General features: G+C 38.9%; 1 protein-coding gene across 1 annotated transcript; it reads right to left on the bottom strand.

The window, feature by feature from the left end:
- Nucleotides 1-1,817: 1,817 nt before the first annotated feature.
- On the bottom strand, nt 1,818-27,272 carry LOC149947895 (delta-sarcoglycan-like). The gene is made up of 8 exons (XM_090171556.1): nt 26,815-27,272; nt 8,184-8,449; nt 8,010-8,111; nt 5,495-5,582; nt 5,284-5,403; nt 4,975-5,047; nt 3,754-3,877; nt 1,818-2,524 (listed from the first exon to the last, which is right to left on the bottom strand). Exons 2-8 carry the CDS (start codon nt 8,436-8,438, stop codon nt 2,354-2,356), a joined length of 933 nt encoding a protein of 310 aa, XP_090027682.1. The 5' UTR covers nt 8,439-8,449; nt 26,815-27,272; the 3' UTR covers nt 1,818-2,353.
- Nucleotides 27,273-27,754: the final 482 nt, after the last annotated feature.

Genomic DNA, 27,754 nt, shown 5'->3' with positions numbered 1-27,754 from the left:
TCTTCACAGTTAATTGTCACGGTCCCCGTACTAACACGTGTTTCGCTCGTTATAGGCCAAATCAATACTTTTAGTACAGAATGGACGGCCGTATAGTTACGTGGTGACCAACCTCCGCGTCTTTCAGTTGATTATTGCTCTAAAGTTTTCGTTCATATTTCCAATAGTGTACTTTCCTGTCGTTCGAAATAGACGTTCGTGGACTATTTATAGTTTTACGAAAATTAAAATATAACATTTACTTAGCGCTTTACGCAACGAAGTTCCAAGACGATGTCTCGCAACAAATTTCTTCCGTAAAGTAACATTTTAAATGTATAAGTATATAAATAAATGTACCTAGGGCTTCCGGAGAGGGCCCGGCTCCAAAGAGTACCGTTATACGTTTTCGGGGAGAAGGGTACTAAGTCAGTTCAAACCTGGGCCAAGTTCACCTATAATACGCAGTCCTACCTACAGCTTCTGTTTTCATGATTCTCGGAAGATATTCTCCGCCTATTCGGAGATAGAAACTGAGATCGTACCGGAGTATACCGGGAAAAGGGGGAAAGTTTCTAAGTTTACAAGGGCACAGATGAAGGAGTTTGGTTTTTCTTCCGTGGAATCAGGAGGCGAACAATATACTAGTCACATTCTTTGTTAACCTAGAAACATTCTCGCGTACAGTTTATACATGTTCAAAGAAATCGCGACGAATTTTGACGCATTTTATTGCTCCGTGAAATCGCCTATCCATTGGTTTGTATTAAACAATATTTCAGCAATTTTTCGACCGTGTTTTTTTCTCGCTAAAAAGCGATTGTTTCCTTTTCTTTTAATGCCTATCGTAAAAAAATACGAAGCATAAAATGTCCTAAGGGTAAAATACGTTTTTTTGCTTCGTAAAGCTGTCCATTTACAATTTCCCACTTTTAACGCGAGTCTTTGAATTCAGAAAGAGAAAGCTTTCTCCAAAAATGCCAAGAAATCGTCAGCAGCGTAAAGAATTTAAACTTCACGCTTTTTGCTTTTATGATAGGATTATTTGGCTGCGGCTTTACTACCTTCGGACGAGTCCGTCTATATTTAACATATTCAAACGTACACGCTGAGCTCGATATCGTTTCGAGAGATGACGGCTCTCTTTGAAAATATTAGATCTTTTTATATCTCGAGAAATATTCTTCCTGTAAAGTTCTCGATAAAGCTTCGAAGCGAATCTGACCCATAATATTGCAGATGCGATTTTTCCAGGATTAGAGATTTCAAAAATTATATTTATAGAACCACTTTCTCGACTAAAAGAAATTCGGTAAGTATAGACTTTGTTTCAAAATGTGGGAGCCGTCATTGCCACTAATTCTACTCACGACGTCCGCCATTCTCTATCATCCGGTAGTGATTGTAGGTGGTTATATTGTATGTAATTCCTCTCATCCTCCTATAGTTATACTAAACCCTTCTTCCGGATTGCATTCCCCCTTTTGAGTGTGTAGGGGCCATATATTAAATATTCAGATATGAAAGCGAAACTTTAATCGTTTATCAATTAAAATTTTAAACAAATCATTGTATACAATGAAATAACGATATATCATTGATTGTGTTAATATTCCACTTATACCATTGCTATATTTTGAAAAATACTCTATTCATGTAGGCAACCTTAGCTATACCCAAAAAATCGACTTTCTGTAGAAAATTCCAAATTGAAGTAGGAAATGGTATTTTTCTGGCCGAAACTAGGTTTAATAAACAACCACGATAGCAGTGATACCCGCCACGGTTTGCGGAAAATATGAAGGTACTTCGAATAATATTTCAACTCTCGAGAAGGATCTATTTTATATTTCTTTTTAATAGTGATATATTTTTACAAGTTATCAAACTACCGGGTAGTTTTCACGTATGAAATAAATACAAAACAACTCTCTGATAAACCATCGACTTAATTTTCCACAACACGCCAATACAAGATGAAATAAAGAAATCGACTTCACGCGGTTACGCGACACCGACCATTAATAAAAATATCAAATATAAAGAAAAGGATAAAAATTATTATCATTGAAAATAAAGAAATAAATAAAGTATTATTTTTGCCTTTTGTTTTTTCAATCGGCTATTCGCGGTCTTTAGTCCGGATGTCCCGAAAATAGCGACCCGGGTTCGGAGTTCTATGATATATATTACATATAAATTTACGTAGGCGTTTCTTATAGTTCGCGCTTGGCAATAAATTCGATAATTTTCCAAACGAGTGAACACTTTCGAGCGCGTCAAGCTGGCGGCCCTCAACACACCGGTTACCTTGGAACCACGTTCTTTTTAACAATGTTCTTCCGAGTTCACGCGACATAAAGTTAATAGTTTTTCAGTCGCAAGTTTCCTTGTTCGCTTCGCAAAGTCCATCTGGCGGCACCACAAAAAGTCGGCCATTTTGACAAGCGCATATTTGGAAAATGCTTGGGTACGTACTTCCTCTGCTAGACGGAAGGGCTTCCTTTAAATTTCGAAATTCAATGTAGTCGGAATCCACTATGATCTGGAATACGGAAATAGGGACGTTAAAGTGCCGTACAAAATGTGCCACGTCCCTTCGATACAGCCTCGTTTATTAGAACCTATTCGGGCTAACAGAGAATATGACGGCATTACTCTCTTCGCTTCGTGATTCCCGGAAGAAAGACCACGGCCCTCCCTTTTTCCTCGTGTAATCTTTCCCCTTTTCTGTCGGTAAGGGGCTGTCTCTCTGTGTAGGCGGAAAATATCAACGAGACATCACGAAAACAGGGGCTATAGATTTGGCCACATATTCTCAGTTTACCCGAATATATTCTTGTTAGAACCTAGCACGCTAACTAGTTTCCCAATAAAACTGTATACGGTAAAACTATTATTAACTCTATATAGTCGTGGACAATACCGGCATTCGCTTATTCCCTTAATGGAATTTCAAAAATATGAACTTGATAAAGTCAGGGGTATATTGTCTTCCTACTTTTAAATTTCTGGCACAAATTTATGCTTGTTAAAATGCTGTTCCACCTTTATTTTTTTACAGGATGAGCGAATCTTTTAATATGATGAAAAAATGATTTATCATATAAATATAATAAATATGCAAATTTCCGCGAGCACCGATATTGCGGAGGTCCATTTATTTCGTGGGTCGATCTAAATTCCCTGTCAATTCGCGAAAAAAGAAGACGGCGAAGGGGGTCTTCGCGGTTTTTCGTCCGTTAAGCTTTTGTGGCCGTGATTAGCTTACAACGATTTCCTTTAAAAACGTTCTTGAATAATGTGACGCGTAAAGATAATTACAAAAGCTTTGTTAAAGCGGAGGGACATTCTTGGACGCCACAGAGAAACAAAGATTGCGCGTCTTGCCATTGATCGCATTAAGGGTGAACAATAAAATGGGATTAAATAGGACGGCCACGTTAAGAACGGGTTAAAACATTTCGCCTTTCTAAATGTATTCGTTCTGATATTGGAAAGACTTTAGCTTTACGTAGCAACGCGCGAGTCGAATCCGACGGTGCGTGTACTCCGCATTAAACATTGGACTAATAAAGAAACCGCGCGTTGGGGGACAATGGCAAACTGATCCGTACGGCTTAATTTGGGCATTACGGGACAGAATTTCAATTGAAGATGTCAATACAAAAGTTTCGAAGATAAAATTGACTTTGACAATAGCTGAAATGTAGGCTGGATTTGATATAGCTAACTGGAATGGGAATAATTGAAGTTTCGCGAATTCTTTCCTACCTTTCCTTCCTTGGATCGAATTTCTAAATCCTCTTTACACGTAGCACTAATGTCTCCAGCTCTAGATTCTAACGACACGCCTTCTGGAGCCGATATTTTCAACGATCTTGTCGGGGATTCCAACCTGAGACAAATAACGATACCTTCAAACGTGCTAATAAAGAATAATTCTCACACTTTTTAAATTTGAAAAATTATCGGTACAAACATTTCCCATTCAATCTAGTTGACCATATATCAATCGTACCGGAAAATTGCATAAGAATGTACTTTATTTATACTTTGGGATAATTACTATTACAAGTCGCTAGATGACTTAGGCCTGTGTCAGTGGCGTAGCCGGGGGGGGGGCACAGGGGGCACATGCCCCCCCGAAACGTATGGTCGTACGTACAAATATTTTTATTTTTTTACTTTTTTTCATTGGTGTGCCCCCCCCCCCCCGAAACAAAATCCTGGCTACGCTACTGGCCTGTGTGATTCCTTGGGCACGATAGGGCTAAGGAAAAACGCGTCGGAAGACGTATGTTTTAGGGAACCAATGATATACTGGTCCTATTTGATCGATATTTAAGGGGAGGAGCTTATTGTTAGAGCGTGAGGGGGATTGGCAGAGCAACGCTCAAAATCGACTCAGTCATTCTCACTAACAAGGAGACTACCCGAGGTGGTTATCTCCGATTTGGTTCAAACTCGGGTGGTAAGTAGACCTTCATGTAACTTGAAAATCCCTAAAAGAGTGGACAAGAATGGGCTTTCGTTTTGCCATGGCAACCAAAAATGTTTTTCACAACTTAAAAACTGCTTTTCTCTATGAAAATTAACATGCGAAAATCGAAGATTTTAAGGGTCCCCCCCCCCCCCCTAACAATATTTTTAAAAAAATTAAAAAAGGTTCATCAACTCAGATCATGGCTAAATCTGGTACATCTGGACCAATATACGTCAATTTTGGTAAATATGAGTAAATATACATATATTGGGTAAATACGAGTAATCAGTTTTTAAGTTGTGAAAAACATTTTTGGTTGCCATGGCAAAACTAAAGCCCATTCTTGTCCACCCTTTTAGGGATTTTCAAGTTACATGAAGGTCTACTTACCACCCGAGTTTGAACAAAATCGGAGATAAACACCTCGGATAGTCTCCTTCTAAGTATAAATAAATTAATTCTTGGTATCTTAATTAAAGATTTTACAAAACAATAAATAGCAAACTTACCGAAGTTGTTCGAATGGTTCCGTTTTGATAATAGGAGTCTGTACGGATCCCGAAAATCTGACGCCTCCGGGAGCTACGAAAAGAAACGACACGAAATCGTTCGCTATTAGGCTTCACATTCGTGACAACATCGCGTTGAAACGCTTAATAGAGACGATCGCGAAGGGCTTTGATTCCGATCTGTTGGCGTATGTGACTCAAGATGCGAATTAACACGGTTCCTGAGCGCGTGACTGAACAGTGACTGAGAAGCGCCTCCCAAAGCCCACCGGTATCGCCTCGAATCTATCGAAACTATTCGGCGGATACCTGTTATTCTCAGAGTTTCCGAATGCACTGACACTTCGTTATCAGTGGCTTCGAACAGAATATGTCCCTCCGAATTCTTGACCGTAAACCTTTCCGCTATCGACTCCAACACGGATGTTCCTATTCACGAAATATCTTATTATCTCTGCCCATTCTTTTATACGGTACATATCTTCTTTGATTTTTTGAAACATATTTGGGTAGAACTTACCCATGAAAAGCTGATTCGAAATAAGGCCTTGCGTGTCCCTCGCGTTGAGCGTGATATTGCTTGCGGACTCCAACTTTAACGGTTTATTCTAGAAAAAAAAAGGTGTAAAATTAATTATTAATATGTATTAGTTGAATATTTAATTAAAGAAAAAGCTTTCTTATAAAACCGACAAAAATGGCGAAATGTATGTCATTACCGTAAGCGTAATAAACATTCGCCTATTCAAATGAAATTTTGCATTCAACTAAAATTGTCGGGGTACTTACTGTTACGAGCCCAATTCGCAATTTTTAAAATTCAAACATTGACCAGCGATATTAGAGATAAAACTTTAGCCGAAAACAACGACAAGCTGTAAAATTTAATATTAATAATTCGCCAGATTTTACGTCCAGTTGAAATAAAATCTTGTGAAATAAAACTTAAAAACGTATTGATATTCGTGGGCTTTTATCAGTATTTGTCGTTTTCAATATCTTAAGTCAGAAAGAAAAAAAATTCACCCAAGTAAGTCAAGATTTTGGTTTGCGAGTTTCGAACAAATTTTCCACCAAAAATTAAAAATAAAATTTTTTACAATTGCTACTATTGTAACAGCAACAACATTCCGTCGGGGTAATAAACAGTTTAATTATTAAGTTAAAAGCGTTTAATTATTGTTTCGCCAGGAACAGCTTAGTGTTTATGTAATTTTGTACATGGCGTTCTTATGCCTTTTCACAATTTCCCACAGACACGATATAATTTTGAAATCCGAATTCTTTGCGTTATCTTTCTTCTAACATTACTAAAGTCGTTGGTAACTTTCTAGCTAAGGCAATATAATTCTTCAAAAGTGAAGGAGATTAAACTGTATATATAGCTACATATATAAGAAAATCAATTTGAAATACAGGTATATAGTCAAACATTATATGAAAATGAATCAGCGTATATCGCGTTTTCGCTGCCAAAGTGCGCCGCGCTGATGTTATTCTTTAGAAAAGGGGGTTCTTATACAACTCAATTCGTATAAAAGCCTGATCCTTTAACCCAACAACTTTCGGTGACTTTGGAACATTTCAATTTATCACGTCCTAAGCCGAAAACGTTTCTAAAGGAAGAATAAAACTGCGCGCGTGTGTCTGCGAGGAAGGAAAAAATGAACGTGCTTTCTGGTTAAAGGATAAAGATATGGAGCTCCCGAAAGAAATATTTCTTCGGGGCACTATGGGACCTCTGACTGTGGACGCACTCTCAATTTCCTTCGCTTTCCACTCGACCAAATTCTTTTGTTTTAAACTATACTAGAAAACTAAAGTTTTTCTTTGACGAATGAAATTTAGCCACTTTAGAAATGCTGGGAATTACCGCATTTCTGCGAATTAAAATTTCCACACTTCAAAAAGTGGGTTTTCGTCCGCGGGCCTGATTAGTCTTCAGCTTGAATGAAATGTTTCTGGACTTTTTAATGAATTCGTTTTTCCCTTTTGTAGATTTAGTTTTTCCCTTTTGTAGATTTAGTTTTTCCCTTTTGTAGATTTAGTTTTTCCCTTTTGTAGATTTAGTTTTTCCCCTTTGTAGATTTAGTTTTTCCCTTTTGTAGATTTAGTTTTTCCCTTTTGTAGATTTAGTTTTTCCTTTTTGTAGATTTAGTTTTTCCCTTTTGTAGATTTAGTTTTTCCTTTTTGTAGATTTAGTTTTTCCCTTTTGTAGATTTAGTTTTTCCTTTTTGTAGATTTAGTTTTTCCCTTTTGTAGATTTAGTTTTTCCCTTTTGTAGATTTAGTTTTTCCCTTTTGTAGATTTAGTTTTTCCCTTTTGTAGATTTAGTTCTTAGGCCTAAGTCATCAAGCGACTTTTAAAGCCATTAGTTCAGGTGGCCGGGTTATTATGCGTAGGAGGGTGGTGGTAAGCCCTTCACGTCACGCGAGCCAACAGCTCCCTACACTTACTGTTACCGTTAACCTCAAGTTCTCAACAAGATTTTATGGAAGGGGAAAACCCATGAAACCAGTGGGGAGAGAACTTGCAAACTCAACGCGGAAGGAGTGTTTCCGAGTTTTCACCCAGTGCCACAAGCTGGGATCGAACCCGACTCCTCTTTGCTGCGAGGCGAAAGTGCTAACCACTCCGCCACTCCACAATAGAAAATTTACTTTTATTTTAATTTCCAACCCAAAGTTGTTGTGAATACATATTTTTTGGTTTTGTTCGCCCATCTTGGAATAAATAATTTTCCTTCAGTTCAACCAAAATTAGGGTCAGTATTTTAATATTCAATCAAAGTTTGAGTTCAAAAATTGAGTCTAAAAATAGGAGTTATAAAACTTATTTCGTAAATTACTTGTTGCGAATACAGGTTTTTGATTAAAAAATCCAGTAACTTCAACGTGCTATTTGGAGCATTTAATTTTCCTCGTTTAAATACCTTTGATGGCAATATGATATTTCTTCTCCAATATAACCCATTAAACAATTTCGCGAGCCGGTTTTATTTCTTTAGGTATTGGTGATCGAGACAAAAAGATTACCTTTCTAGAATGAACTTCGGAGGCCCAGAGAGCTTGTAAGAATTCAGATTCTCCGTCGAGCCTTAAGCCCCGATCTGATATGTGAAGCTTCCCCATACCGTGCTAAAAATAAATTAAGAGTTAAATAAAAAACCTGGCGTATTTTTTTTTGGGGGGGAAGGCTTTTCTTCTTACCACGCTGAAGTCTAGAACTCGGATGATCCACACGGTCAGGGCGATGTTCATAATGAGCATAATGATGATCAAAATGACCAGACAGTAGAGGCATTTTTTGCGCCACCCGTAGATTCCGATTTTGTAGATGTACTCGACCTGATAGTGGTCCATGTCGCCCAGGGTATTCGTATCCCCATTGGAGACCCAGCTTCTGGACCAATCTTGCGAGGCCGATGATTGCTGATGTTTATGCGTTGCCGCTCCGATTCCCATTTTTCGCTCCCCTGTCAATATCGAAAACAACTCGTGTAAGGAAAAGACTCAAAAACTGGGAAGGTAAAATGCAGGGACGTCATTTCAGGATTTATCAGGAGGGGGCAGAGCTTGAGCTCCGGTAAACAGTTTTTTTAATGGGCAAAAACGCGCCAAATTTAATATTTTTATAATTTTTAATCGAAACAGTTATTGCATAATTGCTAGTGATTTTCAGGAGAATAGATAGAACAAAACATTTCCCCAAGATATTCCTTGTACTTCATCCGATTCTGAGTTGGTATTAGAAAAATTCGTGAAGTTTTTTAGCTCATGGAAATTCAGGAGGGGACTAATGCTCATTTTTGTCACACCCAAATTACGTCCCTGGTAGAATAGCTTATAAAATTAATCAAAAATTAAAGAATTGATAAGTTAATAAAACGAAATATAACGTGTAACACGTTATTTAAGGAAAAACCCAACAATTTTAATTATTACCTCCGCAAAAACCCACTAGGCAGCGCCGAAAACGTTTCGTACAAATTTACCCTACGTCTTTTCTAGAACGGGCTTAACCCTGCAATTACCCCCATAAATTAGAAATAGTACAAAAAATGGCGTTTGAAATCGAGTAATTTTCATTAATTTTTAATTCCTCTTCGCTACCTAAGAGCCAAAATCAAGCAAGTCTAAAAAGTGTAATTTGAGAAAAACATTTTGTATTTAAATCGAGCACAATCGCAATAATAATGAAATAATGGAATATGAGGTTAAACTAATCGTAAAAATGAAATAAATCCCGCGGAGGGCTCCTATGAGTCCTATTTCGAGTTTCTTCCAGAGGTCAGGCATCTCAATTTGCGTAACTTTTGCTTTTAGGTAGTGTCCTTGAAATAAGTGAAAATGTAATTTATTAGCCTTTCAAATTTTCAATTAGGGTAGAGTTAACATTGTAGTCGCCATAGTGTCTATGAACTATTTATCTGTTGGGTTTTATATTTTAACTTAGGGCGGCGGTAATTTAAAAAAATAAAGTCTGGTTTTCACTACTGCCGCGACTGCGAACCGAGGGGTCGGACATTTACCAAAATCCCGTACACTTTGTCTAAAATCGCAAAATCTTTTAACTCTCACTATGGTAAATTAACATTGAAATCCCAAAATAACTTGAAAAAGTAATGATAAAATCGCCAAAATCTCTAGGAAATCCCGAAATCCCGTACAAAATAATGGCAAGTGTCCGACCCCTCGCTGCGAACGGTGACGCAAAAAATCAGAAGAAAATAGGGGGAAGTACGCTTCTAGTCAGCATTGGAAAGGCGTCACTTTTCACAAATTTTCGCGCCAGAACGGTTTGGCGGGAAATCGCGGATGAATACATCGTTTAAATAATAAATTTTTATCAAATTGAACAATCGTAACATATTGTCCTTTTCATTATCTGCTAAATGAGCTAAGGCGTCTTTACTCTCGTCGTTTATCGCCGTGTTGAAACAAAACAAAAGTGGAACTACTTTTTCATTTTGGTTAATTATGCGTAAAAAGGTGTTTTCGTGGGTCACACGACGCCTTCTACAGCTCAAAGCTACAGATACGTACTTCCCCTATTTTCTTCTGAAAAAATGTATTAGGCCTAAAGCTTGTTTTCCACTAGCGCGCGTCATAATATTATTTTCTTTACGCGCGTAAAAACGTTTGAACGTTTCAAAGCTGATAAACGCGTCGTTGCGCGCGCCAGTGGAAAACAAGCTTTAAGCTGTTTTCCACTAGCGCGCGTCATAATATTATTTTCTTTACTCGCGTAAAAACGTTTGGACGTTTCCAAACTGAGAAACGCGTCCTAGCGCACGCCAGTGGAAAACAAGCTTTATGCTTGGTTTCCACTAGCGCGCGTCAGAATACATTTTTCAAATAGTTTTGTACGTCTCAAAGTTGAGTTACTCCCGCTAGTGGAAACCAAGCTTAACGGATTTTTTTGCGTCGACGCTCGCCGTCGTGGTGTTTATGGCTTAGTGAAAACCAGCCTTAAACCATTTAACCAACAAGTTAAAAAAAGGCAGAAGGCTTATTTTGAAAAACCTGAAAAGCGTCGAAACGTTTTGTTTTAAAACGTGCCGTATTAAACCGCTTTCTCGGTTTTAATAACATTCGTAAGGGGGTAATGGTGGAAGACTGGCATACGGGCGAACGGAAGAAGTTAGTCGTAAACTACGGCTGGCTTATCGCGTTGCTAAGCTATTCCGAAACTTCGCCTTAGCCCATAGCTATCTCAGGTGGGACGAAAATGCGGATCTGGCCCGCGGTCTTTTGGACATTCGACTCTCGCGCGCAGAAACGACGTTATCCTCAGTTTTATATTTTACTTGGCATTCCCCCAAAGTAGGGACGCGAAGAACCGAGATAGTGCTGTCGTATCGTTCCCGCAACAACAACAAAAAACTACTATTGCGCGACACATTCCCGAATCTTAAAAAGTTTAGCTATTTTAACCTCTTTACGCCAGAAACTTTTCATTTTATTGGGACTGCTTCTCGTATATACCGTTACGAGGAGTCAATTCTCAAAAACGGTCAAGCCCGAATAAATTTGCCTCGACTTCACGGAAAATGTATTAAAGTGGGTGCTGCTTTTAGCTCGCGTATTATATATTTTAAATTATATCGCGCATTCGAATTTAATAAGTTATTCGGGTAAAAAATTCCAAGTAAATAATTATATAATTTAAATATTTATATCGGTAATTATATAAATTATAATTAAACCTAAGAGTCATATTTATTTAGTTTGTATAATAATAAATTTGTAAGCCAGACAGTGGCGACACCAAAAGTAATCTCTAGTTTAAAAGGCGTCCCACAATTAAGAAAAAAATATTAGCCTACACCTATGCCCAAGAGGGTATTCAGGTTAACAGATAACATGGGTGACTTAGGCTTAAGGTGGTGCCTTGGATGATTAGCCTAGCTGATTATTATTAATTAGCATTTAAATAATAACAAGTGTCATACTTATTTGGATTATGTTACTTATGTTTATAGCAGTAGCATATTTTCAATATTGTTTTCCGCGTAAATCATTAGGATAAAATAGAAGAATTGTCCTTTAATTGCTTACTCCCTAACTTTAATACCGCAATACCACGGCGTTAACATACGTACACGTTTGTAGAGCGAACTTTAAAACCAAAAGTACTTCGTATTTTTTAGCGTATCACACGATTTTATAAGATTAACGCGAAGGCAACCCCCAAAAATATAAACTTTAACCGTTCATAATTCCAAGTTTAACTCGAGCTGAAAAATACCCCCGTTGGCGTTTTCTAGCCGCCTCTTTTTCTTCGCAGCAATCCGCCAACTCCATTTGCTTAAAATTCACGAAAATACACTTTCCTCTGGTTATTTAAATATTGTTGGCGAGGCGTTTTACCATAAAAAGAATATTTGGGGCTAGACGTCAAAGCTTAAGGAATATATATATATATATATATATATTTTATATAAAGTTTCTTCTTAAGTCCCCAACTGCGCGTGGCTGTCTCTCGATCTTATCTGGGATGCTGTATCGAATATCATTTTATATGGCCGCAGCCACCTAAACATTTCATCCTGATTATACATCTCTAACCGTCGTAAAAGGTTTAAGTGGTTTTTCCCATCATCGACACTTTTAGCCAAAAAAGCAATATTTGCGAATGTCGCTCGATTATACGTATACGCTTTCGCAACCTCCCAAAGAGTAGCCCCTCTGGGGACAGAATTTTTTCGCGGTTACTGTTAGAAGTATATCGCTTCCTTTTTTATTAGGCTAATAAGAAGTTTCCCGGTGCTCCGATATAAGCGACAAAGTTAGAAGAGTTTGGAAAATTTATCGCGGCAATTGGCATTCGCTTTTTTTCAAATGAAGCGCTCTTTTATCTGTTATAAGATAAATTTGTTTTCCATTATAATGTAATTGGTGTAATGCTCCGTTAATATCAACCCCATTTTGCCATTTCAATTTTCGAGCTAAAATATCTTAAAAACTTCAATAGACCGCCGTTCAAAGCCCCAAATTTTCTTACTTTCATTTGTGGCGGGTCATTTATTAAAAGAAGTGGTAAGCGATTGTTTCACGTTAACCGATTTCAGAAGCTGGGATTAAAACACCCTATTTAATTCAAAACGTGGTTCACTCAATTTTGTTTCTTGCATAACGTAAATTCAGGATAACTATATTTCATTAATATTTTTAAGCAGTCTCATTATCTTTATTAATTTTCTTACGATACATAAACGTTCTTCTTTAAATTTTACGCGTAAGAAATGGATCTACGAAAGACGAACGAAGCGATAGTTTTGAGTTTCCCCACACAATTTATTTTAATCATTTTGAAAGGTGATATTTTGGCTCATTTTGCGAACGAATTCTGAAAATGGAAATTATCGAATATATGTCTCGCAAAGGAGATCCGCTTTTGTCTTAGGGCTGACCCTGTTGCAACGACCTTCAAAGAAAGGTTTTGACATATCCGTATCCGCGCCAAACTTTTAGCGGAAGCGCTACATCAGTCGACCAAGAGTCAATAAAAGCTAGATATTTTCGCTGATTATTCCGAAAACCTAATTTCCGGTTGTTTACAAGAAGAAACTACAGATTGAAGAGCGACGATAGCGGAGGAAAATAACGTGTCTTTACCCCTGTTCATTGTCATTTCGTTAAACACTCGCGAAACGTATATACGGTACGTCGAAGGTCTTACTCTTGTAAGCAAGTAGCGGCGATTCCAAGTGCCAATATTTACAGATTTTTTTAAAAACTTTAAATGAACTGATTTAGTTGTCCTCAGAACCACCACAGCCATTTCATCAGAATTATAATAAATTTATTTATTCCCTTTTTTGAAATGATTAACGTTATTCCCATTCGTTCATGTTAATGTAATCACCATATTCATCACTTAATTTTGTTGCATTATTTAATTTTTGAGCAAAAAATTAATGTAAATTGAATTGAAACCGCTAGTTTTGTCACTAGAGCTATTAATCAGAGATTTGTCATCTAGATCAAATGTTATTATTTACATATTACTAGTGTAACCATATGACCTCAGTCAAAAAGTGTATTTTACCTAAAATGCCGATGGTGAACTTAATACAATGAAGGTTTTTGAAATTTAAGAAAAAGCTCAAAATGGGCCTTTCTATAAAATAAGCTACGCATGCTGAACTTGCTTTTATGTGGCTCATTCGTCACGAAATGCGTAGAAGTTCAGTTCAGTTTATGCTTAAAAACAGGGTGCCTCGTCGAATTTACTCTTATGTCCAGGGCTTTCCGTAGTAAAACGTCATCAATACGTCACCCGTGACGCAGCAGTAACATCAAAACAATAAGGCCAATGTTACTTTATAGAAAGGCCTATTAACTTCTAGTTACTTGGAAAATAGTCATTTCTGAAGCGAAACAGGCTTATTGAGAGATTGAAATAATCTGTAACGGAAAATTTTCAATTTCGGACGAATGATATTTCTAGGTAACGCATCGGAGGACATCGAGGCGAGCAACCATCCGCGTGATCGTAGGGTTCTTGGGAACAAGCCCACGACACTTTCAAATTTAATTCATCCGAACGACTGCCGCGACTTTTCCAATTTTAATTTCGAATAATGTGGAATGTAGAGAATTTTAACTGCTGGGGGGTTTATAGGGTTGTTTGACGACGACAAAAAGAAAGTCAAATGGACGATAGGGGGCGTTATTCGGTTTTCAAGCACACCGCTACGCTTAGAGGATGTAGCGGCGAGAGCCCAGCCGCCGTTGATCGCCGATGTTTGTATATTCAGTGAGTTTCCGCCAAAGTTTGGCAGCGGTGGGGGTCGGAGGAGAAACGGTCGGGCCGACCGACAAGGAAAAGGAGGAACTATATAAATAAGACGGTCATTCTAAAAATATATTTTCTCTCCAAAAACGCGGGTAATTTGCGTTTGAAAGCGAAGAGGATGGATTGTTCTATTTCCAGCTGTCAAAATAAAGTGTTTTTGAGGCAGCCAAAAAAAATACGTTTTTTCTTCTACAGTGCAGAAGTTTTGCGAAAAAGCGCGTTGAAGTTCCGTCCCCTCCCCGCTTTACTATAATATATACTGGAATGCGTCTGACGCCTGTTTTATTCCAGTCTAAATAAAGCGTTGTGTTTCTGAAACGTTTCGTGTAATGGACAGTATTTGATAATTTCCCCCTAATTTACGTGTTGAATCTTCTCGCTCATGTTGATGAAGTTTCTTTTTCGCCGATAAAAATAATATCCAGAACAATAGTTATTCAAATTAATTATTCTATAAAAATAATGTATTTAGTTACGCTTAGGGATAATGAGACTATGCTGGAAGAAAACGAATTGGGTCTTCTCAAATTCATTTCAGGGTGTGCGGGGCTCATTGGTGCCGCACCATGGTCTAGTTTCCACGTTAGAAAGTGGTTTCTTTTCGCCTTTTCTCGGACTAAAAGTGTACTCTTTTTACCCTAAAACGTTTTATTCGCCTGTTCGGGGGATGATAATTATTCCGCTCCATAAACTATTCGTTTGTTTCGGAGTATTAGGGCTACTCTTTTACTTCTGCAAAGGAGGTGTAAAGGAGTAATTCGGATTTGGTCGTCTGCTAGCCAGAATTTATCCGCTAAAAAGACCACAGGCAGCCAGTTTGGAAAAACGTTTTTTCTCCGACTCAAACTACTCGCCACCACAGAATTGAAGGTAAATGACCTCATAGCCTTACTCTTCTTACCCCACAACGAAATCCCGAAACAAGCGAAAAGAAACCACCTAGAGAGGGACGGAAAAAATCACATACGAGTGTTTTAACACGTGGAACCACATACGTTTTAGAGAACCAACGGGTTTTGTTTGTCGTGTAAGGGGCTGAGCATACTGCTAGATCGTGAGAAACTCTAAAAATGGTCTCTTAGTAAAAATAATAACCATAAGCTATATTTATAACCTGCATTGCAACAGGCTGGATACCCTTTTATCGGCGATGCAGTGTGTCATAATTTATAGCCCGATGTACCACCGATAAAACCACACCACCGGAGGTCTATCATCATAGTGCCCTACGCCCGCGTCCACAAGCCCGGACAGGTGACAAATCCAGCATGGGTAGTAGTACAATACTACTGATGGTCGCACCTTTGACTCAAGCCACTCAACCCAGCAGAAGGTGCAGCAATGGGACGACCAATCCCCACTTCGCACACAGCAGTGGGATTATGAGTGGATGCTATAGCAACTCCAGCCGACACCCTATCTACGTAGGTAAAGAGTCATACCCTTTGGAGAGAGCTCCTAAAGGGGAACGACGGGCAAACAGCGGTCCACATAACCCGGCACTGCCGGCACTGGAGATCCCGGTGTGCCCCAAAAGGCCGGGAAACAGGACCACCGTGCCCTCATACGGAGGCCCGCCGCCCCACAGCAGGTTACCCAATCCGCCGAGGCGGCCAGTTTGCCTGGACCCTCTCCGTTAGCCTGAGTCGGACTCAGTTTCCAGCCCAAACCTGACTAAAATCAGAGGTGGAGATAGGACCGCCCTTATGGGTTACAGGAGCCGGACCCCGACTCCCCGGTAAAGCCACCAGTTATTGCACACTCTAACCCATTTAGGGCCTTATCGGCGATACAGGGGAAATTAAACAACTTAGAAGGGTTTGTGGCTAGACCTGCCACAGGCTCACAGAAAACCACTAGCGTCACCACACTAACTATGGATTTTTAAAACCTCTGAAAATTTTAACGGAAAGAGGAAACCGAATCCCTCAGAGGAAAACACCTTTAACAGACAGGGATAGAAATTGCAAACTCAACCCGGACTATCCTCTTGCTGCGAGGCGAAAGTGCGAACCACTTTATCAGAGATGATGAGATGCCAAGCTTCTCGAAACTGGTCAGATTTTAATTAAATATGCAAATTTTTATAATAATTATTAGCATATTGAACTTACAAAAACTACCTAAGCCTTAAAGGAATACCTGTGCTGGGAATTTATTAGGCTTAGCAAACGACCTTACAATAGACCTACTGTTCACTTAAGCTCGTGGGATAAAAATTGCTTGTTAATTTACGTAGAAAAATAGCATATTTGCTACAATTTTTGAGATAACAACCACTTGAATGATAGGATAGAAAACTCTTTATTAGAAGAGATAAACGTGTAAATATTTCTGGAGAATATGAGTGAACAGTACGTCAATTGTTAGGTGTTAAACAATTAAGATAATTAAAAAGCAAAAAACAATTTTACGCCTTTACTTACCACGATAAAGAGCCAGGCTGTCTCATGGCGAAACTTACCAAACGCCGTTTTTTTATTTTGATATACATTAATTCTTATAGTCATGTAAATGGTACTAATTGATAAATCTCACTCTCGAATTCTTTATTAGGGCCGGAATTTTTATTATTTATATTTTTAGAATTTATACTCGAAATTTTCCAAATTGTCGTTTACTACTTTCTGCCTGGGGACAGCCTCGCTTTGATTTTCTTTGAGTACGAAATGAGAGAAGCGCCGGTTCGTTTTCCTTTAAAAAGGCATGAAAAAAGATAATTTATTTTGGTTTTTTTTACAGTGTGCGAAAATAGAGGGGTGCCACAATCGTTTTGTAGTAAACACTAAAAGAGAGAAGCGCTAGTGTGATTTAAAAGATTGCTAAGGAGAGGAGCACCTTTGTTTTCACAGAGCGCGAGAAGAGAGGAGCGGCGCTTTCGGTTTCCACTAAGCGCGAGAAGAGAGGAGCGGCGCTTTCGGTTTCCACTAAGCGCGAGAAGAGAGGAGCGGCGCTTTCGGTTTCCACTGAGCGCGAGAAGAGAGGAGCGGCGCTTTCGGTTTCCACTGAGCGCGAGAAGAGAGGAGCGGTGCTTTCGGTTTCCACTGAGCGCGAGAAGAGAGGAGCGGCGCTTTCGGTTTCCACTGAGCGCGAGAAGAGAGGAGCGGCGCTTTCGGTTTCCACTGAGCGCGAGAAGAGGGGAGCGGCGCTTTCGGTTTCCACTGAGCGCGAGAAGAGAGGAGCGGCGCTTTCGGTTTCCACTGAGCGCGAGAAGAGAGGAGCGGCGCTTTCGGTTTCGATTATTCAACGAATACGTAAAAAGATAGAAGTCGTTTGTCCATACGAACGCGAAATTAAACAAGCAATACCACGAATTTATTCATTTCTATCGGCTTATTAGATGTCTATAGTAAACCCCTTCGGAAGAAAGTATGAAAACTCCTTTAAGCATCATGCGAACAGGATATAAACGTAAGGCTCTGAGGAAAAGATAAGCAACAAATGAATAGTATTTGACCAAAGCAGTGGCTTTCTTTCGCCGCAGTGGTGACATCTCCCATTGTTCATTATAGGCTTTGTGTGATATTGTAGTTTTTATGTTTGACTTTTATTGGGAAGATAAAATATTGTTTTTACTTTGGTAAATAGTAATTAATATTTGTAAATAGTCAGTGTTCAATGATTCGTAATAGCTTAACTTAATTAATTTGAATTTTTTTAATTTATATTTTGTCTGCGTCTTAATAATAGTCCTAAGTCATCTTGGACCAGTATATCTTTGTCGTCAGTATTAATCGGTCCGTCGAAATTTCTATGAATCAACCTTCAACAAGTAAGTAATAAACCGGCTTAGTGTAAACTTATGTCTATATTCTGGCGAAAACAAAACTTTTTTAAAAAGAAAAATTGTAACTAAAGAAAACTGAAAACTAAAACTTTAAATCGCGTAATAGGGTTTAGAATAATGATGACATTCTTTTTTTATCACAAAATAACGTTTAAGAGAAATATTTAAAAACAAAAATGATAAATTTTCAGTCACCTCAGCGCCAGGATTTGAACCCACACTCGACAATTCCAATTTTTTAAATGAAGGTGGTAAAATAGAGATCTACCTATAATTTTGAGTTAAATAGCGCTACAGGCGCGCCTGCTTTGCCTGCGAGAAGGGCTCAAAATAAGTAAGAAGCCTATTCCTTTTTTTTAACAGTTAATCAAAAGCTAGAGATTCTACGTGAAATAGGCCTAGTGTTACGTTGTGTAATAGATGTTTATATAAATTACAAGTTGGCAAACCAAAATATATCCCTCCTCGGAAGACTTTTTCAATGGATAAATAACAGGAGGGCCGACTCAGCCTTCCTTTGCAGGGTTCGAAAAAACCCGGGGGTTTTTTCCAAAAAGCCCAACCCAGTGGGTTTTTCGTGGTTTTTTTTATTCGGGTGGGTTTTTCATTTTAGTATACTATTTCCATATTTGTATTACATGATATGTCAAAAAAACCCCAAATCAAGATAAATTAGAAATGTCTTATGTCGCGCCCTGCTAAAAAAATTGTAGGGACTAGATATCGTCTGCTAACGTCGTAAGTAGACTGCTTCACTTTTTTTGCGTCAGAAAAAGCTGAAAAGCTTGTAAAAGTGTACAGATACCGCATAGGCAGCAAAGCTGAACCAAACTACCAAAGGACTGGTAGAAATCTGAAGTCATAAGTCTCAAGTTTCAACTATTAAGTTAACAAGCTAGTTAACTTTGTAAATTACTAAATATATATATATATATATATATATATATATATATATATATATATATATATAAAAGTGGTCATTGCACCTTGAAAACATGCCTTTTCATTAAATTATGAAATTTCAAAGTGGGTTTTTCTCAGGTGGGTTTTTAAAGTGGGATTTTTGGGGTGGGTGGGTCCTTTGGGCTATGTTAGTTTATTTTAAAGGAGATGCTAGCGTCACCTGGCTGTCGTACTGTACTAAATAGCGCGGCAAATTTAAACTTCTCCTGATATTCCTCCATGGTTTGTCTATGATATTATTTATTTTTCAAGTTTGATGACGTGGAAGTTAATGGCTCAGCCGTAAAAGATCCACCAGTTAAGAAAATGACCCGGGTTCGATTCCTGGCCACGACGGTATTTTAAATTAAAATAATAAATTAATTTTAATTTAATTTATAAATATTACAAAAATTATTGAATAAATTGAAGTTAAAAAGTTTAAAAAAGCGTAAAGGAACACGGACTTTCTCCAAGGTTGTCTAAATATCGTTGTAACGTATTTTCAACCGTTTGACGTAAAGATCATTGGCCTAGCGGTAAAAAATCCGCCTGCTAAAAATTATACTTTGTTTCGATTCCTGGCCACAAACGTATTTTAAATTAAATCAATTAATTTTAATTTAATCTATAAATAATAAAAACCTTACAGAATTAATTGACTTTTATAAACTTATTAACGTAAATTTATCGGTTTGAGTCTATTTGATCGATTCCCAAATGATCGAACGGGTCCCATTTGATCGAATTGCATTTGATTATAGTTTTTGGGAGTAAATCGAAAAGGCAACGGTGCATACGCGCCTACGGCGCGCGTACATCAACCTAACCTAACCTAACCTAACCTGACCCTATTTATATATATCAAAAACAACGGGCCGTTATCGTCGATGTCATAAAAAATTCCATCATATAGTGTATAAAGTAAAAATCTCTTCATCTTTGTGGCTTAATACAGTTAAAGCAATGAATTATTCCATCATTATTCCTTCTGCACTTAAGCAATGAAATATTCCATCATTATTCCTTCTGCACTTCATATTGACATTCGGTAAAATAAAAACATATCAACTGGTACTATAAATACTTTTGAATTCGATCAAATAGTATTCGATCATTTGAAGGTTCGATCTTATGAAACAAATGACAAATGGGATTCGATCAAATGGAATTTCGATCAATTGCAACGTATAATGATCAACTGTCGATCACATATTTTTCGACCAACACCAATTTATCATAGAATAAATTGACGTTAATAAGTTCATAAAAACGTTGTTTCTCTAAATATCGTTGCAATATATTATCCATCGTCGGTGGATCGGTGGTAGAGCACTCGCTTGACACGCAGAAGGGCCCGAGCGCAAATCTCGGAGGCCGCATTTGTTTTGGTTCAATAGTGGCAACATTTGAAATCCTCTACGAAATTATTTAAATCGAACACGAAATCCCGTTATATTTAAACAAGAACCAAAATGTAAAACCTTTCTAACTATTAATATACGCATCCGCTTAAGCAGAAATTCTAATTTTCACTAATTGATAATAAGACGTATACCGTGAACATTTGGTGGAAACCCTGCCATTTGGATGCTAAGACGTTTAATCATGAATGTATTCATTTCAACCATGAATATCGAACTATATCATTACCCTTTCTACCATCTGGGGCTAAGATGGGCGGTTCCTTTCTGCGTTTTACGTAATCACTTGAGCCAATCAGGAGACAGACATTTGTCATTGACTCGATCCACAAAACGTTTCCGGGATTGCACGATTTAACCGGCGAAGGAAATGACTACTGATTCTTATAAAAATACCTCTACTACTACAATATTTTTGTGCTTTCTCAGCTGGTTGAACTCTATCAGAAGCAGGGGCTCTCTATATATTCTGCGTTTCTTGACCTTCACAAGGAGTACGACAGTGTCAATCATGATAAGTTATGGAAAACGTTGCGTTGCTTCGGCTTTGACCCGAGTGTCGTTCGCCAAATTCAAAAACTGTACTCTGATAGCTCGTATATATATACAGCCCAAGGTGTTACTACTGAGGCGTTGAGGTGTGGTGTAGGTTTGCGTCAGGGGTGTCCACTGTCCCCCGTACGGTTTATTTCTTATATCAATGGCCTTGCGGTGAGTTTGTCCGAGTCGGGAGTTGGCGCTAAGATCGAAAAGGTGGAGAAGGATAAAGGTGCCTCTGTTGGCAAAGTGTCGATCCCTTGCTTACTGTTTGCATATGACATTCTTCTTTTGGCACGTTCTGCGGCGGATTTATAGGAGCTGTTGGATAGATGTTCTGCTTATGCTGATTCCAAGGCGTTAAGGTTTAGCCCAGAGAAATCAAAAGGTTTGATGTTTGGTACGTCAAAGGAAGCTAGCCCGGTCCCCTTTACGTTGCAAAACGCCTCTTTGGAAGTGGTGGAAGAGTAAAGCTATCTTGGTGTCCTGTTCTGTTCCAAGCCTAACTATATGGAAAATCATGAGCGCAACCTTGTAGCTAAAGCTACCCGTCTACGGTGGGCGGTCAAGAATATGGCGGATGGATCATATAACAAATACAGTGTATCTAGGACTTTGTGGAAAGCTGTGGCGGTACCCACCATCACGTATGCAAACGATGTTCTACCGTATTCCCGGGTCTCAATCACAGCCTTTGAATATGCTCAGAGAGAAGTTGGCCGTGCTGCACTTTCGGCGGGCCCTTTCGTAGCTAAGGCTGCAATTAAAGGTGAAATGGGTTGGAGCAGCATGGAGGAACGTGAAGCTACGAATAAGCTGAAATACCTAGGGCGGCTGTTACTTATGCTGGCGTGCATGCTTCCTGGCATAGTTTTTAGATCGGTGAGGCTTCAAGGAGTTGAGACCAGGCTACTTAAGCGTATGGCACAGCTTTATCGTGTCTATGGCAATGGCACGACCCGGAATACAGCGACGAACGAGAGAGAATGGGCTGCTGTAGTAGTGCGAGATGTTCATGAAGCGGCGGAGAGGCGTTGGCGTAATGATGTCAAAAGCAAGGTCTGAAGCTCTACCAAGTGAAATAGAAGCCACAAACCGAATCGTGTTATGATGGTTCTTGGTGTAGTGGCCTCCTGTTCGACGCTAGAACGGGCTGCCTTCTGACGGGAGAGAGGCAACATTGCATCGGTTGTTTGGTTTTGAACCGGCCTGCAAGCTGTGTGGGAATGCCTATGAAGACATCGCCCATGTACTCTTTCATTGTCCGCTTGGTGAAAGCGATGAAGATATCTTTGAATGGCGCGTGCGGAACCCGGAAATCTCCTTAGAGGAAGCCCTTGGATTGTCGAGAAATTTTCATAAGTTGTATATAGTTAAACACATTCTGGTTACCTGAAGGCCTAATAAGGATAAGTGGCGTCGTGAAAATATTTAGGAATTTAAATGTTTATTCGTTATATATATAATTTTATTGTTGCATTCTGTAACTTATATTTGATACTTTCCAGTACTATATATTATATATTTGGTTTAATGTTGTGTATTGTTTTTAAAACGTGCTCCCTTTAATTTGGTGACGCCGCCCCGATTTCAAGGGGTTGTACTTTGTATGGGTTTACCAATAAATCTTAAATCTATAAATGTACGTCCAACTTCAATTTTTAACGTGATCGAAGCTGGCCGTACCTAGGTAACGATTTGAAAATGTTATGGTATTTTTCTGCGGGCAAAATTTATCATAAATTCACACACCCTTTATTCCAAAAAATGATATACGAAATAGAAGCAAGGCGCGTCCTGGCAAGTTGAAAAAAAGTGGCAGGGCCCGCCCTGGCAAAATGGAAAAACCAAGGCGGGGTGGGGCCCTGCCTTTGAAAAAAGCACCGGGGCGACGCCCTGCCCCGCCCTGGCCCGACTACACCACTGATCCTAGGGACTGAGGTCAGACTGCCTAATGCAGTTGAAATGAATACATTCATGGTTTAACGTAACCCTTAGCTCTCGGACTGTCTCAAAAGTCAATAAATAGAAGTTGGAGAGTAGAATACACAACACGCACAACACAAACGCAACACCGACAACACAAACACAACACCCACACACATCGCAACACGAATTTGAATTCAGGCGTTTTAAAAACCATAAACCCTTTTCTAAAATTCGAGAAACTGCGAACGCGGTTTTTATTACACTTTGCCCCGAAACTGCGAAAGCGTTCGCAGCCCAGACAGACAAACACGGTGATTGTAAAACCCCTCCTAGGGAATAGTTCCGTCGTAGAGGTAAAGATGAATAAAAAGTAAAAAATATAATATGTTGCTCTTACGTCACAAGACACAGCTTCATAAGTATATTCTTCGCACGCGCGATTTGCACGCGTGCTAGAAAAAACTATATTCCTCACGACTTTAGCGCGCGCTCGTAGACTCTTTAAAGTAAGCTAGGAGGCCAAGTTACTATATAGAAACTAGGAGCAACAAACACAAGGAGAATGCAGCTAGCCTTTAAACACGCTAACGCAGTGTTGTGTACAAATTTCATTGGACGAGCCTTTACGCTGAACGTTTTACGGGCAGGGGGAAGACAATTTCCAAATTTTCCCCTTCCGACGGCAGCAGGCGCTGAAGCGTCTAACCAATGAAATCGGTACACAAGAAAATGCACGACTTCTGACGGGTTGCGTTCTCCTTGTGTGGGGTGCTGTGTTTCTTGCTCCTATATAGAAAAAACTATTGACCGCCATTTCAAAATTACGTTTTCGCGCGTGACAGTACCTTTACATTGTGAGGTATAGCAGGCTTATTTACCCGCTTTTATAACCCAACATGGCCAAATGAATTTTAAGATCCCCCAATTGCAGGGATGTTTTGGGAGAGGTGACCAAGGGTATTCTTGTTGAACATTCGTATATTATATCAAGACTGTATTCAGGTTAAGAGATAACTATACCCTCTGTTTAATAATGAAGATATTGTTCGCCTACACGGAGAGCCTGCGAGTGCCCCCCCCCCCCCTTTCCGGGAGGGATAAAGGGGGAAATATTACACGATTAAAGGCGGAGGGGCGTAGTTTTTCTTCCGGGTATCACGAGGCAAATGCAAAAATATTCTCTGTAAACCTGTAAAAATTCTAGCTAATATAAATTCACGTAACATTATTGGAGACGGTTTTAGTAAATTCTTGTTTATTGCGATCGAGGTCAGAGATGATGTAATACCGTCTAATATTTTGCGGGTTAAGCGCCCAAGTAATTACACCCGTGGAGATGGGTGCTCTCTAAAAGTGAAAAGTTAATTGCTTCGACGTTGAAACTTTAATTGGAGAATCGTGAGAATAAAAGTGGGTGGACGAAAGAGAATGATCTGTTGTTTCCCTCCAACTGTCCAGGGCGGCTGATGAGTTGACAGCTGATGAAGAGCCTTTTCTCGTCGCGTCGTGGGTGACCTGACGCGCGCGATTGAAAAAGTTGGAACGTTGAGACGCCTACAGTTTCGAGTCATTTGAGATGAAAGCGTCTCCCGGTCTAAATTAATTTTTATCGTTAGATTCAATTGAAGTCATCGGTTTTTTTTAAAGGTACAATTTTCACACTGCGAGCGTATACGCGATAGTTGATAATGTATATTATACAAAAGGGGTAGGTACATTTGTTCTAATTTCAATCGTCCGAACAGTGGAACAAATGTTCAAATTTCATTCGTCCGAACCGCCGAAATAACAAATGTTTCAATTGTTCGAATTGGAGAACTTGTTTGTTTCATTCGTCCGAATCGGTAGCACCACTTGTCCGAATTCTGTCGCTATATTAGTATTTCTTATTGCAGTTTTTTTTTGGTCCGGATTTTTTTTAGTGCAAGAATAAAAAATAAAAAACTACATTGTAAATATCTTAAAAAATGAAATGTAAAATATTTCAATAATAAACGGATATAAGCATTATAATGTCTAACCATTTTTCCTTTGGCCGATATAGTAAGTGGGAATTGCGTTGAATGTTGTGGATATTTTAGGTTACGTTAGGTTCACGATAATGTTACTATTTTCTTAAATTAACAATATTTAAAAAAACAACCAATTCCTAATGTTCGAAAAAACGGACAAACGATATTATTCGAACGAATGAAATTCGCCAGTAAAGTTAACATAAATTGAACGACTAAATCACCAACAAAAGTTGTGATAGATGTTTCGGGCAAATGAAATACGTTTTCGGACATACGATCCTGTTTTCCGGCATTCGGACATCTGTACCACCGTTCGGACGAATGAAATTCGAACCAATGTACCCCAATCATACAAAACCATATTTCTAAACCCGACCAGTTTTTAAGCGCGTTATTCTTTCGAGTTCCATGTGGAACCCGTCACAAATGGTAAAAGAGTTATTCCGTTACACTTTATTTTGGAAATTCATTAACTTCTAACTAATTTATTAAATTGTAAGGCGATTAGATACAAAACTTGTTGAAATTGCTTCGAGGATTAAGGTTTACCAGTTACTTTTCAATTATCCAATTTCCAGGTTAAAAACTAAAGTTAAATTATACGTTTTATAATAGTGTTGTAAGTCGGAAAATTTTCCGTATTTTTCCGAGAAAAATAAAAAAGTTTTCATTCGATAATTAGTCTAATATTGTTTGCAAATTTAAATAAAGCGGCATTTTAGCCTAATTTTTCGAATCTAAAAGTAAAACTAAACCTCTAGACTAGCTTTAAATTGATTAACAATGTAAAGCTCAGTTCACACTATACAATTAATTGGGCCACTTAATTGTAAGCAAGAAAATTGTATAGTGTGAACAGAAATATTGTAACAATGGTTCCAACTATTTCTGTTCACACTATGCAATTTTCTTGATTACAATTAGTTGGATACATTTAAGTGGCCCAATTAATTGTATAGTGTGAACTGGGCTTAACAATATTAATGTTTTGTAGTATGTTTACTGTTATTAGATATTTTATATCGATAAAAAGTTAAAAAAATTAAAAACCCTTAAAAAGTAATTTATGTTTCAATTTTTCATTTTTCTGATTTGCGGAAATTCTTCCGCATTTTATTTTTCCGGAAAATTAACCACACTATTTTATAACTATCGCTTGAAGTTTCTGTCAATTTTATTGCTCAAAACTGGAATACAAACCGAATTAAACTGGGATTTAAAATCCACCGTAACCGTAACTTAAGATAAGTATAGTTATGGTAGTTTGCGAAAATGAATAGGTAGATTTTTCATCACGATGATTTCCATTACTACATAACGAGAATAAATATTTTCGCGTTCAGTAGGGTTGGCCTTTACTTAGTTTGATTCGTTCGCCGGTACGATGTACAAGCTGCACGACATAAAGCCCGGGATTTTCCGTCATTATTGCCAGGGAAAAGCGAAAATGCATCGAGCCAAAGCCGTTCGAAGACGACCTTCAGGGCTCTGGTATAAAAGGCAAAAAGCTGATCTTCACTAACCCCTTTTATCCTTTTCTCTCTTTTAAGATCCTCCCGAGGCAACGGCCTGTCGACGTTCCCCGACTAAAAACCGAACGCGTGTACTTCGGCCGCTGCTAAGAACAGCGCGCGAAGAAGTATATAGAAGGCTAAAGATACCGCTCTCCGCAGTGCGCGCGATTTAAAAATAATTCTCCGGGGAAGGAGCGAACCATCAGGACGGAAACTGGGGGCCTTGATTAACCTTTTTCCGCGTTCTCAGAAAAAGCGCTTCTCTCTCCCGAGGATGCCGACGGAATCGAGGAATATAAAACCATCCGAAAGAAGAAGATATTTCCAACCCCCTCCCCCCCCCATACCCGCCATAAAATTATTTAATACGACAGAAAATTAATATTTACCGGTATCAGTTCAAAGCGTGATCCGATAGTCAGTTGGCCCTTTTAGGAAACTGCGCGCGAATGAATAATTATCGCGATATGGCGGATTGTTCGAAAGTCATGATCCGGATTCTTCTAGTTCGTCGATTTCATATATATTAAACTCAAATATTGGTCCGCCGGCGCCGGTCGCTCCGTAAATAACGGCAAAGTTTCCTCGGCAACTCGAGAAGTTTCTCACTTTTCATTTATACGCGGGCGGAGAAGGCGTGATTACGGGGGCACGCGATAGCAGTCCGTCGAATGCCCCGCGGTCGTCCAGGTTGCGGCGCGCTCTTTGTTATTGCTCGAGACGTCGGAAGCGAAACATCTTTCTCTCGAGCGAACGTCTCACGTTCTGTGGCGCTTCGGCGAAATAGCCGGGAACTTGACTCGCCACTCCAAGAGCTCCGGGAAACTTATCCAGCTTTCATCTCTCTCCAGACTCTCTCTTTTGGCGTCGCGGAAGCCAGCCGGAGAGAATAGGGAAGAAAAGGCGCTCTAGCGGAAATCTGGGGAACTGCGAGCTTTTAGGAGCCTTTCTCTCAATAGCGAAAATTTTCTTCGTCGTGTTCTGGTGTCGGCCGCATCCGAGAAGAGCCGCGGCCTTTCATTCAATCTTCGAATTAGGGTGAAAGCAGAAGGAATTAACACCCGTTATTGGCCCGGAAATGATGAATTTTGCACCTTGTAAAGGGGGGTAGCGGTACGATACAACATTTTCCGACGCTGCTAACGTTGCCTCGTATCTTCGACTCTTTTACGGTTAATAATGTACTTGGCTTTGTTTACCCAATTTCCTTGAAACATTTAACAAAAAGTATATCATACATTTATAAAGGCCTAGGTTTTCTTCTGCCTGTCCCCCTTTAAATTAGGCCAACATGTTCAGCGGTTGGCCTACCACCAGGGTATTTGTGCT

The sequence above is a fragment of the Leiobunum rupestre genome, chromosome 4 (genome assembly GCF_980474605.1).
Source record: "Leiobunum rupestre chromosome 4, qqLeiRupe1.1.hap1, whole genome shotgun sequence".
Taxonomy (NCBI): Eukaryota; Metazoa; Arthropoda; class Arachnida; order Opiliones; family Sclerosomatidae; genus Leiobunum; species Leiobunum rupestre.
This window is presented reverse-complemented; position numbering and strand designations above follow the sequence as displayed.